The sequence below is a fragment of the Callithrix jacchus genome, chromosome 9, assembly GCF_049354715.1.
Source record: "Callithrix jacchus isolate 240 chromosome 9, calJac240_pri, whole genome shotgun sequence".
NCBI lineage: Eukaryota > Metazoa > Chordata > Mammalia > Primates > Cebidae > Callithrix > Callithrix jacchus.
The window spans coordinates 64,974,958-64,987,254 of record NC_133510.1 but is presented as its reverse complement, the minus strand read 5'-3'; the positions used below and the strand labels follow the sequence as shown (position 1 = coordinate 64,987,254).

General features: G+C 49.2%; 1 protein-coding gene across 9 annotated transcripts in view; it reads left to right on the top strand.

The window, feature by feature from the left end:
• Nucleotides 1-12,297, top strand: part of PDE1B (phosphodiesterase 1B) — a 30,757-nt gene that overhangs the window by 15,445 nt on the left and 3,015 nt on the right. For 8 of the 9 annotated variants that reach the window (XM_002752561.6, XM_035256537.3, XM_078336496.1 and 5 more), the window contains 11 exons: nt 3,140-3,253; nt 5,011-5,193; nt 5,372-5,438; nt 6,080-6,196; nt 8,749-8,889; nt 9,276-9,376; nt 9,484-9,609; nt 9,733-9,834; nt 11,156-11,276; nt 11,592-11,673; nt 12,030-12,138. In XM_002752561.6, the coding sequence (XP_002752607.1) occupies nt 3,140-3,253; nt 5,011-5,193; nt 5,372-5,438; nt 6,080-6,196; nt 8,749-8,889; nt 9,276-9,376; nt 9,484-9,609; nt 9,733-9,834; nt 11,156-11,276; nt 11,592-11,673; nt 12,030-12,138 (1,263 nt within the window). Of the gene's footprint in view, nt 1-1,294; nt 1,405-3,139; nt 3,254-5,010; nt 5,194-5,371; nt 5,439-6,079; nt 6,197-8,748; nt 8,890-9,275; nt 9,377-9,483; nt 9,610-9,732; nt 9,835-11,155; nt 11,277-11,591; nt 11,674-12,029; nt 12,139-12,297 lie in introns of those variants that run through there. The other variant, XM_078336497.1, reaches the window with a different exon arrangement.

Here is a 12,297-nt window from a genome sequence, read left to right as displayed (position 1 = left end):
CTTGAAATGTTTTTATCATCCTTACCATTTTATAGATGAACAAGTTGAGGCTCTAAGATAAACATTCTTAAAGTTTAATATATATTAGAATAATCTGGGATGTTTTTTAAAAATGCAGATTGGGCTAGGAACTGTGACTCACACCTGTAATCCTAACACTTTGGGAGGCCTCAAGCTGAGGATTGCTTAAACCCAGGAGCTTGAAGTTACAGTGAGCTGTGATCACGCCACTTCTTGTCCAGGAGCTCTTGTCTAGCTTCTGTCGAAATCTGTTGAACCAAACATGGTCCAGACACCAGGAGGTGGGGAGGAACCAAAAGGAAGGTTAAAGAATAAATTTGACAAATGAGAAGCCTAAGAAGAGAACCTGGACTCAAGTGGCTGAAAGGATCTGTGCTGAACTGTACCCTCCTGAAGTCAAATAACCCCTCCCCACACCCATATTTTCTGGCCTGGCAGGACCTTCTCTTATTTTAAAGTCCGCAGGAAGTCCAGAGCTATGATCTGGGTAACCTTGACTTGACAGCAAGACCTTGACAGCAAGACCTTGTCTCTTAAAAAAAGCAGGCTGGGTGCAGTGGCTCATGCCTTTAATCCCAGCAGTTTGGGAGGATGAGGTGGGAGGATCAATTGAGGCCAGAAGTTTGAGAACAACCCGGGCAACAGCAGGATCCCATCTCTACCAAAAAATAAATAAATAAATAAATAAAATTAGCGGGACATGGTAGTACATGCCTGTCGTCCTAGCTACTCAGGAGGCTGAGGCAGGAGGATTGATTAAGCCTGGGAGGTGGAGGCTGCAGTGAGCTGTGATTGTGCCACTGCACTCCAGCCTGGGCAACAAAGTGAGATCCTATCTCAAAGTTTTAAAAAAACAAACAGATCCCTGGACTGTACCCCCAGAAATGCTGATTCAGCAGCTGTGGAGTGAGACCTAGAATCTGTATTTTTTACACGTATACAAGGTGATTCTAAAGACCACCAGTACTTTAATAAGTACTGATTAAGAGTTAGTGACTTGCTCAGAGGCTCACAGCAGGAGGCAATAGCTTTGAATCCAGGATTCCGGCCTCCCAGACCCTTGCTGCTGCTGGATACATCTCACCAAAGCTGCCTCCTGGGCCTTGGTTTCTGCATGTAAATGGGAATGGCAATTTCTTCTCCGCCTCCCTCCCTTATAGGCCCATTGTGAGGATAAAATGAGATAATGTAGGAGAAAGTGCTTTTAAAAATGTAGAGCTGGCAGCATTGTTAGCGATTATGCAAATATATGCAAATGAGTGGCCGTGGGCGTGGCTGTTCACTTTGGGAGCTTGTGCTGGGATGTGGGTTTCAAAAGGTGGGTCGAGAAAGAAGAACTTTGGTGATGGGCATTGACCCCTGGGGAAAGTTTCTGTAAAAAGGGTAAGGCTCGGGTGGGAATCTGGGGGGAGAGAGAGAACTACAGGCAGTAGAAGAGGCCTGCCTTCCTTTTTGGGTTTTATGTCCCCAGATTTGAGGGCCCCTGGCTATGGGGACTGATCGGCAGAGGAAAGCCCCTGCTTGTGCCTGGGCACCGAAAGCAAAGCATACCTCTTTGTTCTGTGATCTCTGGGTGGGGTACTCTGGGAGATACTGGCTCATAGCCCCTTTCTAGCTCATTTAGCTGGGAAAGCCTTTTATGATGTCTCGCCTCTGTTCCTCCTCCCTAATGAAGCTGGAGCTGGGGCTGAGCTTTCCTAAAATCATCCTCTTTCTTGCTAAACAACCTGCTGTTTCCACATGGAGGCTGAAAGTGAGATGTGAGGACAGCCCACCAAGGAGGTTGCAGTGCCATCCTCCAACATCTCTGCCACTTTCCCTTCTGCCCCGTTTGCTCTCAGACGTGTTGTCCAGGACTGCTAGGCCCTGAGGTGAGAACTGGCCTGTGATGCTTCCTGGGGCTGGCTATTTTGGGCACCCCTATTCCAAAGCTGCCGAGACCCTGGGATTCTAGAGCTACTTCTGTTCAGGAACGCCATTGTTCTCCCTCCCCCGGCATCCCTGGGAATTGATGCTAATTTCAGCCTCTGGTCCCTGACTCATTCTCTTCTCCTCCCTGACTCATAGGTGACCTTGGGTTTTTGAAGCCCCTCTCAGTGGGGAATTATGGTGGCCACCATTTCAGCCCTGGCTGGTTTTAGGTGGGTGGGGCAGGGTGAGGGAAAGGAGTGAAAGAAAGGAATGTTTAACTGCTTTCATTAAAATCACCATCTGAAGAGCTTGTTTGTTTTGTGACTGCCTGGGCTGGACTCATCAGACTTCTAAGAAGTCTCCCAGTTAATCATCAAACCCCAGCATTCATAAGTTTAAAACATGAGGGGATTGTCCCTTCAGGCAAAGCATCCAGTGAGTTTGATTCCTGGCCCCACCCCAGCACTTTTATTCTGGAGGAAGCTTCTTCAGGACAGAGACATGGGGTGGGGACAGTAACTGTCAGAAGTTCTCTCTGGTGTAAGAGTGGAAAGGCAGGGGTTAACCTGGCTTTGTCCTGGTTGATGGATTCTGGAATCATAATCCATTAGCTTTGCCTGCATGGAAAGAGGCCAGGCGAAAGCATTCAGATTTGTCTTTGTTCTGTGCCTTTGCCATGCCTGCCAGGCACAGAGGAGCTGTGGACATGTAACCCCCACCCCCACACCATAACCAAGAGACAATGAAATATTCTTGGGGGCTATCTTGATTGCTACTGATCCCAAAGCCCTCTTCCATGGGGAGAAATAAGCAGTTTCAACTCTTGGTTATTCAGGCTATGAAACAGATCATCCTAAAAACATCGCTCCAGGGGCTTGTACCTGCCCAATTCTGCGGGGCCCTGGCGGTTTAAACAAAACTAAGCACTGATTAAAGAGGGGCTACTGAGAGGTCAGATGGTGGGGGGGATGGTGGAGTCAGGAAAGCTTGGCATTAAACTTTGGGTATAGATAAACTTAATACAGGCAGTGGCAATAGCTTGAGATTGAAAAAGAAACATTAGTTGCTATTATGATTAATGTTAGAATTATTAACTATTTATGAAAGACTGAGGATGCTTCTGTAAAATGTACCTTATTAGGGGGTAGCCTCTTCTCATGATAAGGTAGCTGTGCTTAAGTGGCCTCTCTCTATCTGCTCCCTGCAGGCTGCGCTACATGGTGAAGCAGTTGGAAAATGGGGAGGTAAACATCGAAGAGCTGAAGAAAAACCTGGAGTACACCGCCTCTCTGCTGGAGGCTGTCTACATAGATGAGACACGGTGAGAGAGAATGACAGAATGAGAGGGGGCAGGTGTGGCATGGACAGAAACTGGGAGAGAGAGGGTGGACCAGATATAAAGAGCTCTAGGTAGTGGCCGGGCACAGTGGCTCACGCCTGTAATCCCAGCACTTTGGAGGCCAAGATGGGTGGATTCTTTGAGCCCAGGAGTTTGAGACCACCCTGTCTCTACAAAAAAATGTAAAAAACTTAGCCAGGCGTGGTGGCAGCTCCTATAGTTCTAGCTACTCGGGAGGCTGAGGTGGAAGGATGGCTTGAGCCCAGGAGGCAGAGGTTTTGCCGTGAATTGAAATCGCATTGCTGCACTCCAGCTCCAGCCTGGGTGACAGAACAAGACCCTGTCTCAAAACAAAAACAAAAACAGAGCTCCAGGTATCCAGGCAGAAACAGGGGTAGAGATAAAGAGGCAGAGGCAGACATAAAAGTGCAGAGATAGAGACAAACACAGATATCAAGAAGGACAGATAACTGCTTCAGAGTTGGAAGGGACCTTAACGCTCAACTGCTTCAGTGTGGAATACCCCTAGACATGTGCTACCCAAAATGGGAGCCACCATTCTGGGTGGCTATTGAGCACCTGAAATGTGTCAGGTATGAATTGAAATGTGTATGCAAAATACATGATGGATTTCAAAGATTTAGAAAAAAGAATGTAAGATACCTCATTAACATATTTTATAAGGTTGGGCATGGCAGCTCATGCCTGTAATCCTAGCACTTTGGGAGGCTGAGGCAGGCTGATTGCGTGAGCCCAGGAGTTCGAGACCAGCCTGGACAACATGATGAAACCCTGTCTCTACAAAAAAGTTAAAAAATTAGCTGGGTACGGTGGTGTACACCTGCAGTCCCAGCTACTTTGGAGGTTGAGGGGGAGGATCACCTGAACCTGGGGAGGTTGAGGTTGCGGTGAGCTGTGATCCCACCACTGCACTCCAGCCTGGGCAATAAAGTGAGACCCTGTCTAAAAATACACACACACACACACGAATGGTTTCATGTTGAAACGATATTTTGGAGGTATGAAGTAAAATAAAATTTATCATTGGGCACGGTGGCTCATGCCTATAATCCCAGCATTTTGGGAGGCTGAGGCAGGTGGATCACCTGAGGTCAGGAGTTCAAGACTAGCCTGACCAACATGGTGAAACCCTGTCTCTACTAAAAATACAAAAAGTAGCCAGGCCCGGTGGTGGGCTCCCGTAATCCAGCTACTTGGGAGGCTGAGGTAGGAGAATCACTTGAACCCAGGAGGTGAAGGTTGCAGTGAGCTGAAATGGCACCACTGCACTCCAGCCTGGGCAACAGAGCAAGACTCCGTCTCAAAACATATATAAATAAATAAATAAAGTAAAATTTATCAATGAAACAAATTTCACCTGTTTCTCTTTACCTTTTTAATGTGGCCTACTAGACAATTTAAAATTTCATACGTGTGACTTGCATCTTATTTCTATTGGATGATGCTGCTCCATAGCATCCCTGAAAGATACATTCCGTTTCCTGCTTGAACACTTCCAGAGTTGGGATGCTCACTACCTCACATAGAGACCTGTTTCATTACTGGAGATGTCAGATAGAGAAATACAAAGATAGAGAAAAAGACAGGAAAGAGGAGGGTTGAAGACAGAGAGCGAGCTGGCATGAGAGTTACTAAATATGGGGTGTGGCTGGGTACAGGGTCTCTAGGCTGTGGAAACCTGCTGTCTTTCCTCTGTGACTCCCCTTCTGGGGTCTCAGGCAAATCCTGGACACGGAGGACGAGCTGCAGGAGCTGCGGTCAGATGCCGTGCCTTCGGAGGTGCGGGACTGGCTGGCCTCCACCTTCACCCAGCAGGCCCGGGCCAAAGGCCGCCGAGCAGAGGAGAAGCCCAAGTTCCGAAGCATTGTGCATGCTGTACAGGCGGGGATCTTCGTGGAACGGTGAGGTTCACCCATACTCAGCCTCCCTCTGCCTCTAGCTGTGGCCCTCTTTCCCAGCCATCCCGTCTTCCATGACCACCAGCCATATGATCCCATCGCTCATCCCCGTATCCCCAGCTGGCCAGACCTTTACTCCCAGACCTTCATATGTGGGCTTCTTTCCATTGTTCCCTCTTAGGATGTTCCGGAGAACATACACCTCTGTGGGCCCCACTTATTCTACTGCTGTCCTCAACTGTCTCAAGGTGACTCTGGGTTTTCGGGAAAGAGGAGAAGGTTGGTGGATGGAATAGCCATTGGGACTTCTAGACCCTGTTTATGGCATGCTTTTTATCTCCCCCCCACCGCCCTTTTCTTTATTTGAGGTGGAATCTCTCTCTTGTCTTCCGGACTGGAGTGCAGTGGCGCAATCTCAGTTCACTGCAATCTCTGCCTCCTGGGTTCAAGCGATTCTCCTGCCTCAGCCTCCCAAGTAGCTGGGATTAGAGGCACCTGCCACCATGCCCAGCTAATTTTTGTATTTTTAGTAGAGATGGGGTTTTACCATGTTGGCCAGGCTGGTCTCGAACTCTTGACCTCAAGTGATTCACCTATCTTGGCCTCCCAAAGTGCTGGGATTACAGGTGTGAGCCACCACACCCAGCCTGCCTTCCCTTTTAACCGTTGTTCCCACATTCATCAAAACAGCTTTTGCCCACTCTAGGAGCAAATTCCTACCTTCCTGTCTCTCCCATGCTGAGAGATATATGGAAAGAAAGAGGCACATTTCATCATCTCTTTTCTTTCCTATTTACCAAGACTTTGTACTCATGGGAAGTCCTTTTTGAAGTCTAATTTCAACCCTTGCTGCTGTTGGAAAGCAACATAGTCTATTGTTTCTCCACAGAACCTGGATCTCTGGTGCTTTGATGTCTTTTCCTTGAACCGGGCAGCAGATGACCATGCCCTGAGGACCATTGTTTTTGAGTTGCTGACTCGGCATAGCCTCATCAGTCGCTTTAAGGTTGGGCAGCTTCCTACCTGTACCTCCAGGCGGGATTCTTCATTCCACTCATGCCTGTTTTAAAAGCCTCCTAACAAACACATTTCACAGATTCCTCAGTCTCAGCATCAGGGAAGTATCTCCACATTCATGCCCAGTCTAGCCTTTTTTTTTTTTTTTTTTTTTGAGATGGAGTCCTGCTCTGTTGCTCAGGCTGGAGTGCAATGGCGCACTCTCAGCTCACCATAGCCTCTGCCTCCCGGGTTTAAGCAATTCTCCTGCCTCAGCCTCCCAAGTAGCTGGAATACAGGTGTGGGCCACCATGCCTGGCTAATTTTTTTTTGTATTTTTAAGTAGAGACGTGGTTTCCCCATGTTGGTCAGGCTGGTCTCGAACCCCTGACCTCATGATCCACCAGCCTCAGCCTCCCAAAGTGCTGGGATTACAGGGGTGAGCCACGGCACCCAGCTCCAGTTTAGCCTTTCTTTTACTGCATTCTTAGTTCCAGACTTCATTGATTGCTTTCTAGGGGGAGAGTCTAGGTCTGCATCCATCTAGCCTGGGATTCTGCCCTCTCCCTCTTTGCTTTTTTCCCCAACTTGTCCTCTCTGTGCTGACTTGCAGTGTGGACACTGGAGGCCTGGAGTTCAGATGCTGTCAGCCAGTGCCCATTGGGACTAGAATCCATGTTTCCTGGATAAAATTGACCAATCCCTCCCCTATCCCCCAGTTCTGGTCTCTGTGCAAGGAATTATATGGAGAAGGTCAGCTCTTGGCAGGGCTGGGGTGGGGTTGTATGACAGTGGGAGGGTATGTGAACCTCATTTGCTCTTCAGCTTGTCTGGATGGGAAGAATTATATGAGATTAAAGCCCTTCCTAGATCTTACACCAGGAGGCAGCATCTTTTGGGAGGGAAAAAGTGCCAGGAAAAAAAACATTTTCGCATGGAAAAACCACATTTGGGGTAGAGGGTGAGGGAGGTTGAAGAGTCATGATGGGGATATTGGGTCGGCACTGTGGGGAGCAGTAGATATTAAAGGTGAAGGGAAACATGGGTGATCTGAAGGGCCATAGAGAGGGGCAGTCAAAGGAGTACAGGTGGGGGGTCCCCTCCCAGGCTGGCTTCTGGAGGTCCTTCCATCCATCCGCTGCCTTCACTTCACTAGAACAAATTATTTGTGCACGTGAGCCTTTCCTACACCCTGGACGCCTCCTATTACAGCAGCTCCCTAGGGAGTTTTCAAAACTTTCCTGCAATGCTCAGCTGAAATTTTCTTCAGTGCTTTTAGAAGCCTGTTCTACAGTTTTACTTTCTTCTTTCCAATCCTGCTCTCTCCAGGACGGAGAATAGCAGGGCTCTCTTTTCCCTAAGACTTTTCCCAGCTCATGTTTCTCCAAACTGGCTCTAGACTTCAGTCACTAGCTTCTCCTAAACTGTGCCTCCTTACCTGGAAGGACTGGGTTTGGGGGACCCCAACAGTAGCTGTGCTGGGTTGGGTTTGGCCTAGGCCGAGTCTGCTTTGCTCCAAGGCAGTTAGGAAGGAGGGGTGCTTATTGTTTTAGTTTTCTCTGATGGTAGAGCCAGGAGGAGCTGCCCTTCTCAAACTCCACCTTCTCTTCCTGGGTACCTAGCCCCTCCCCTACTCTTCCCTTTTTCTTTCTTTTCCTCCAGGGACGCCATGGCAACGCAAAAGCAAGGGCAGTTGTCATGGAAACAGTCCTTTAAAATTTCCTGAATTTGGGGCACAGCCCTCCAGGGGTGCGGGTGGGGAACGTTAGGGTCTGACTGACTAGTGGTGCTCCTGTGTCTGCTACTATATTGCTCATCTCTACAGAAGCCTCCCGAGTTCTGAACCTTGGTCCCCTCCTAGCCTCAAGAGATTCAGGGACAGATCACCAGCCCTGTCCTCTGGGAGCCTTGAGCCTTTTGAAGTGGACAGACATACCGTAAGGGCATACACAGAGACAGGGTCAGAATTCAGAGTAGCTGGACAGAGCTGGCTCTGGGTGCTTTTGTGTGTGTACTGTGGGACTGAGGGTGTGGACACTGCTGCATGTGGAGGGTAGGGGTCAGGGAGGGCTTCTCAAAGGAGAGGGCGATCCACATCTGGCTAGAAGAGTCCGCTCTAGGTCACCTTATTCTTTCCCTTGTTTCCCACCCCTTCTTCATGGTTCTGGATTTGGGGATGGAGTGGAGTAGTTGGAAGGTAGGAGGGAAGCTTTCTTTCCTTTTCTTGGAAATATCCAGGGAAATAATAATAATTATAGCTATTCTTTAGAGAGCATTTACTAAAGGCCTTGTACTTATCTCATTAAATTCCAGGTGGGTGGTATTATCTTTATTCTGCAATTAAGTATCTGAGGCACAGAGAGGCATGTGGCTTGCCCAAGGTTGCACAGCCAGCAGGTGGTAGAGACAGGATATGAGCCCAGGCTCATGTGACTAGGTCCTGTGACCTCTCCCTATGCCATGCTGCCTTCTAAAGAAAGGTGGGGTTTTTGATCTTGGTTCATAGTCAACATGATTCCTGTGGATCCATCATATATCTCCATTCCCCTTGCCTCCTTGCAGATTCCCACTGTGTTTTTGATGAGTTTCCTGGATGCCTTGGAGACAGGCTACGGGAAGTACAAGAATCCTTACCACAATCAGATCCATGCAGCTGATGTTACCCAGACAGTCCATTGCTTCCTGCTCCGCACGGGGATGGTGGTAGGTGCCCTGGAGATCATTCTTCTGTGATTCAGGCTATGGCTACAAAACTGGGAAGTCTAGACTGTAGTCCCATTTCTGCTTCTTCTCTTTGGTTCTTTTTGGGCACTCCAAAGCCTTTACAGAGTCAAACGGGATGAATTCACTCTAGAGAATTTGCAGGTAGACTAAAACATCTTTGACAGTGCTAGGGGCATGTGCTGGGATGCAGTGGGAGTGCTGCAGGTTCGGATGGAGGAAGGTCCTTGGCCATTCCAGGAGCTGAGAAACCTGGCTGCATTAATGAGAGCTGAGGCATGGGAGGGATGGAGTGAGTGGTCTAGCCTGTGTGTGGAGGTTCTTGGGCAGTGGCCAGCAGGGGTCAGCCTGTCCCTTTCCTCCTGTAGCACTGCCTGTCGGAGATTGAGGTCCTGGCCATCATCTTTGCTGCAGCCATCCATGATTATGAGCACACGGGCACTACCAACAGCTTCCACATCCAGACCAAGTGAGGCGTGGGGATGTGGCAGGGGCAGGAGGGGCCACGTGGAGGTGGGGGAGGTTGCCAGATCCCCTCCTTACATGGGGTGGGCATGATGACCTTTGGCTTCATAGGTCAGAATGTGCCATCCTGTACAATGATCGTTCAGTGCTGGAGAATCACCACATCAGCTCTGTTTTCCGACTGATGCAGGATGACGAGATGAACATTTTCATCAACCTCACCAAGGATGAGTTTGTGTGAGCATAAGCCAGTATTTGGCATCCCTAAGACTCCCTTACCGCAAACCCCGTTTTCCACTCCCTGGACCTCCTGTCCCACAGCACTCAGGGGGCTGATCACTTCTTTTTCTGTCCACTCAGAGAGCTCCGAGCCCTGGTCATTGAGATGGTGTTGGCCACAGACATGTCTTGCCATTTCCAGCAAGTGAAGACCATGAAGACGGCCTTGCAGCAGCTGGAGAGGTGGTGTCTTGTGGGGTGTGGCTGGAGCCAGGCCAGAGGGAGGGGTGTGTGAACTGGAAGGTGTACACATGGGTAGTTGGTGTGCCAGGTTTTTACCTGGATGCAGAGACTCCACTGGCTCCAGATATCTGACTGCATCTGTGTGTGTGTGTGTCCTTACATTTATGTACAGTCTAGGCAGCTGATCCACTGGAGAGTGCTTTGAGCTGGGAATCTGAGATGGGGGTTCCTCATCACAGGTCTTGGACAGGCTTACTCTTGAAGGTTGGAAAATTCATTCAACCCTTGTGGACCCCAGTTTTATTACCTCTGAAATGATGAAAATGATATGCTTCCCCCTATGACAGCTTGCCTCTGGTTCCCAGTCTCATAGGGCTATAGGGAGAGTCATATGAGGTTAAAAAACTACACCGAACAAATTCATAATTACATCGAATGCTGCTTAAAAGTGGGTGGCAGCGTGTAAATGTGTGTGTGTGTTTGTGTGCTGAAGGTGTGTGTTAATCTCTGTGTATAGTGTTTATGTGTGGGAGAGTATGCAGTGTCACAGCAGGTCATTGTTGAGGGTATAATAATAATTATTATTCTAAATAATATCTAGTGAGCACTTATTATGTGCTAGACACGCTCCTGAATACTTATTTGTTGTTTGTCACTTAAGTCTCAGAACTACTCAATATGTGGTAGAGTTGTTATTTCCATTTTAGAGTTGAAGAGAATGAACTACAGAAATTTTAAGTAACTTGCTCAATGTCACACAGCTAACGTGTAGCGTGGGTACAGATCTGAACGCAGGCCCTTTGATTCTAAGAGCCTGGGCTCTCAGCTACTAACCTGTGCTGCTACCTAAACATATCTAAGTGTGTCAGTGTGGGACGTGTGTGTGTCTGTAGCTTTGGAGGGTGTTTGAGGTTATGTGAGGCTGGGCATGGTGGCTCCTCCCTGTAATCCCAGCACTTTGGGAGGCTGAGGCAGGTGGATCACGTGAGGTCAGGTTTTGAGACCAGCCTGGCCAACATGGCAAAACCCTGTCTCTACCAAAAAAAACCCACAAAAATCAGCTGGGTGTGGTGGATGCATACCTGTAGTCCCAGCTACTTGGGAGGCTGAGGTGGGAGAATCACTTGAACCCAGGTGATGGAGGTTGCAGTGAGCTGAGATTGTGTCACTGCGCTCTAGCCTGGGCAACAGAGTGAGACTCTGTCTCAAAAAAAAAAAAAAAAAGTTATGTGAAAGGGTGTGCCTGGAAAGTAAGGGAGTGGTCCAGCTTTCCTTTTCCTAAAAGATCAGTCTCCCTTCCCTTGCCACCTGCCCCAACCAGGATTGACAAGCCCAAGGCCCTGTCTCTACTGCTCCATGCTGCTGACATCAGCCACCCAACCAAGCAGTGGTTGGTCCACAGCCGCTGGACCAAGGCCCTCATGGAGGAATTCTTCCGCCAGGTAGTGTGGCATCTTTGCCTCCCCTGTCCATGGGGGCCTTCTCTCTCCTTTTGCCCTCCAAGTTCACCACTATTCCATATCCTTCTTTCCATACCTGTAGCCACTGACCTGATCCCAAATCCCTGGGGTAAAATCCTGTTATCCTAAAAGCCTAACAATAGTTGCATTTCATTTGCATGTAATTCATTTGCATATTACTCATTTCCAGGTCAAGGGTGCAGGCAGTTCACACAACTCCCTGCCCCCAACCTGTACCCCAAATCTGGTGGGTCTGAGGTATCCTCTCCAGCTTTCCTACCCTGTTGTCTCCTCTAGGGTGACAAGGAGGCAGAGTTGGGCCTGCCCTTTTCTCCGCTCTGTGACCGCACTTCCACCCTGGTGGCACAGTCTCAGATAGGTGAGTGTCCTTTCCTGCAGGGAGGGAGGACTGGGAAGGGGAAAAGATGCTGCCTGGGCCAGGATTGCTCCAAGTCCTCAACCCCCCACACCATTCTTCCTGTAGAGGAAAACCTGCTGTGCTAGAGCGTGGGGTCCTGGGATAGGAAGCTGGGGGCTGCAATGGCAGGGAGGAGCTCTTAGGGGCACCAAGACATCATCCCAAAGCCTGCCCTGCATTGGGAAGTTTCCAGCCCCAGGTTACCTCTCCACCCTCTTTTATAAGCAGCCAGGGGTCCAGGCCATGCCAGCCGGATCCTCTGCCTAGCCCTCCAGATAATAGTAAGACATCTCTACGGCATTGCTCCTCCACTGCAGGGTTCATCGACTTCATTGTGGAGCCCACGTTCTCTGTGCTGACTGATGTGGCAGAGAAGAGTGTTCAGCCCCTGTCGGATGAGGACTCCAAGTCTAAAAACCAGCCCAGGTGAGGGTGGCTGGCGTAGCCAGATATCCTGGTTTGGGAAGGCAGAGGTAGGGAGGGATTTGGACTCACAGAGAAGACTGACTCACAGCTATGGTGGGGTGGTGGGGAGGCAGGCTGCTTCAAGCTTGGGAGTCCCTCTGTAGTCAGGGGCAGGAGGAT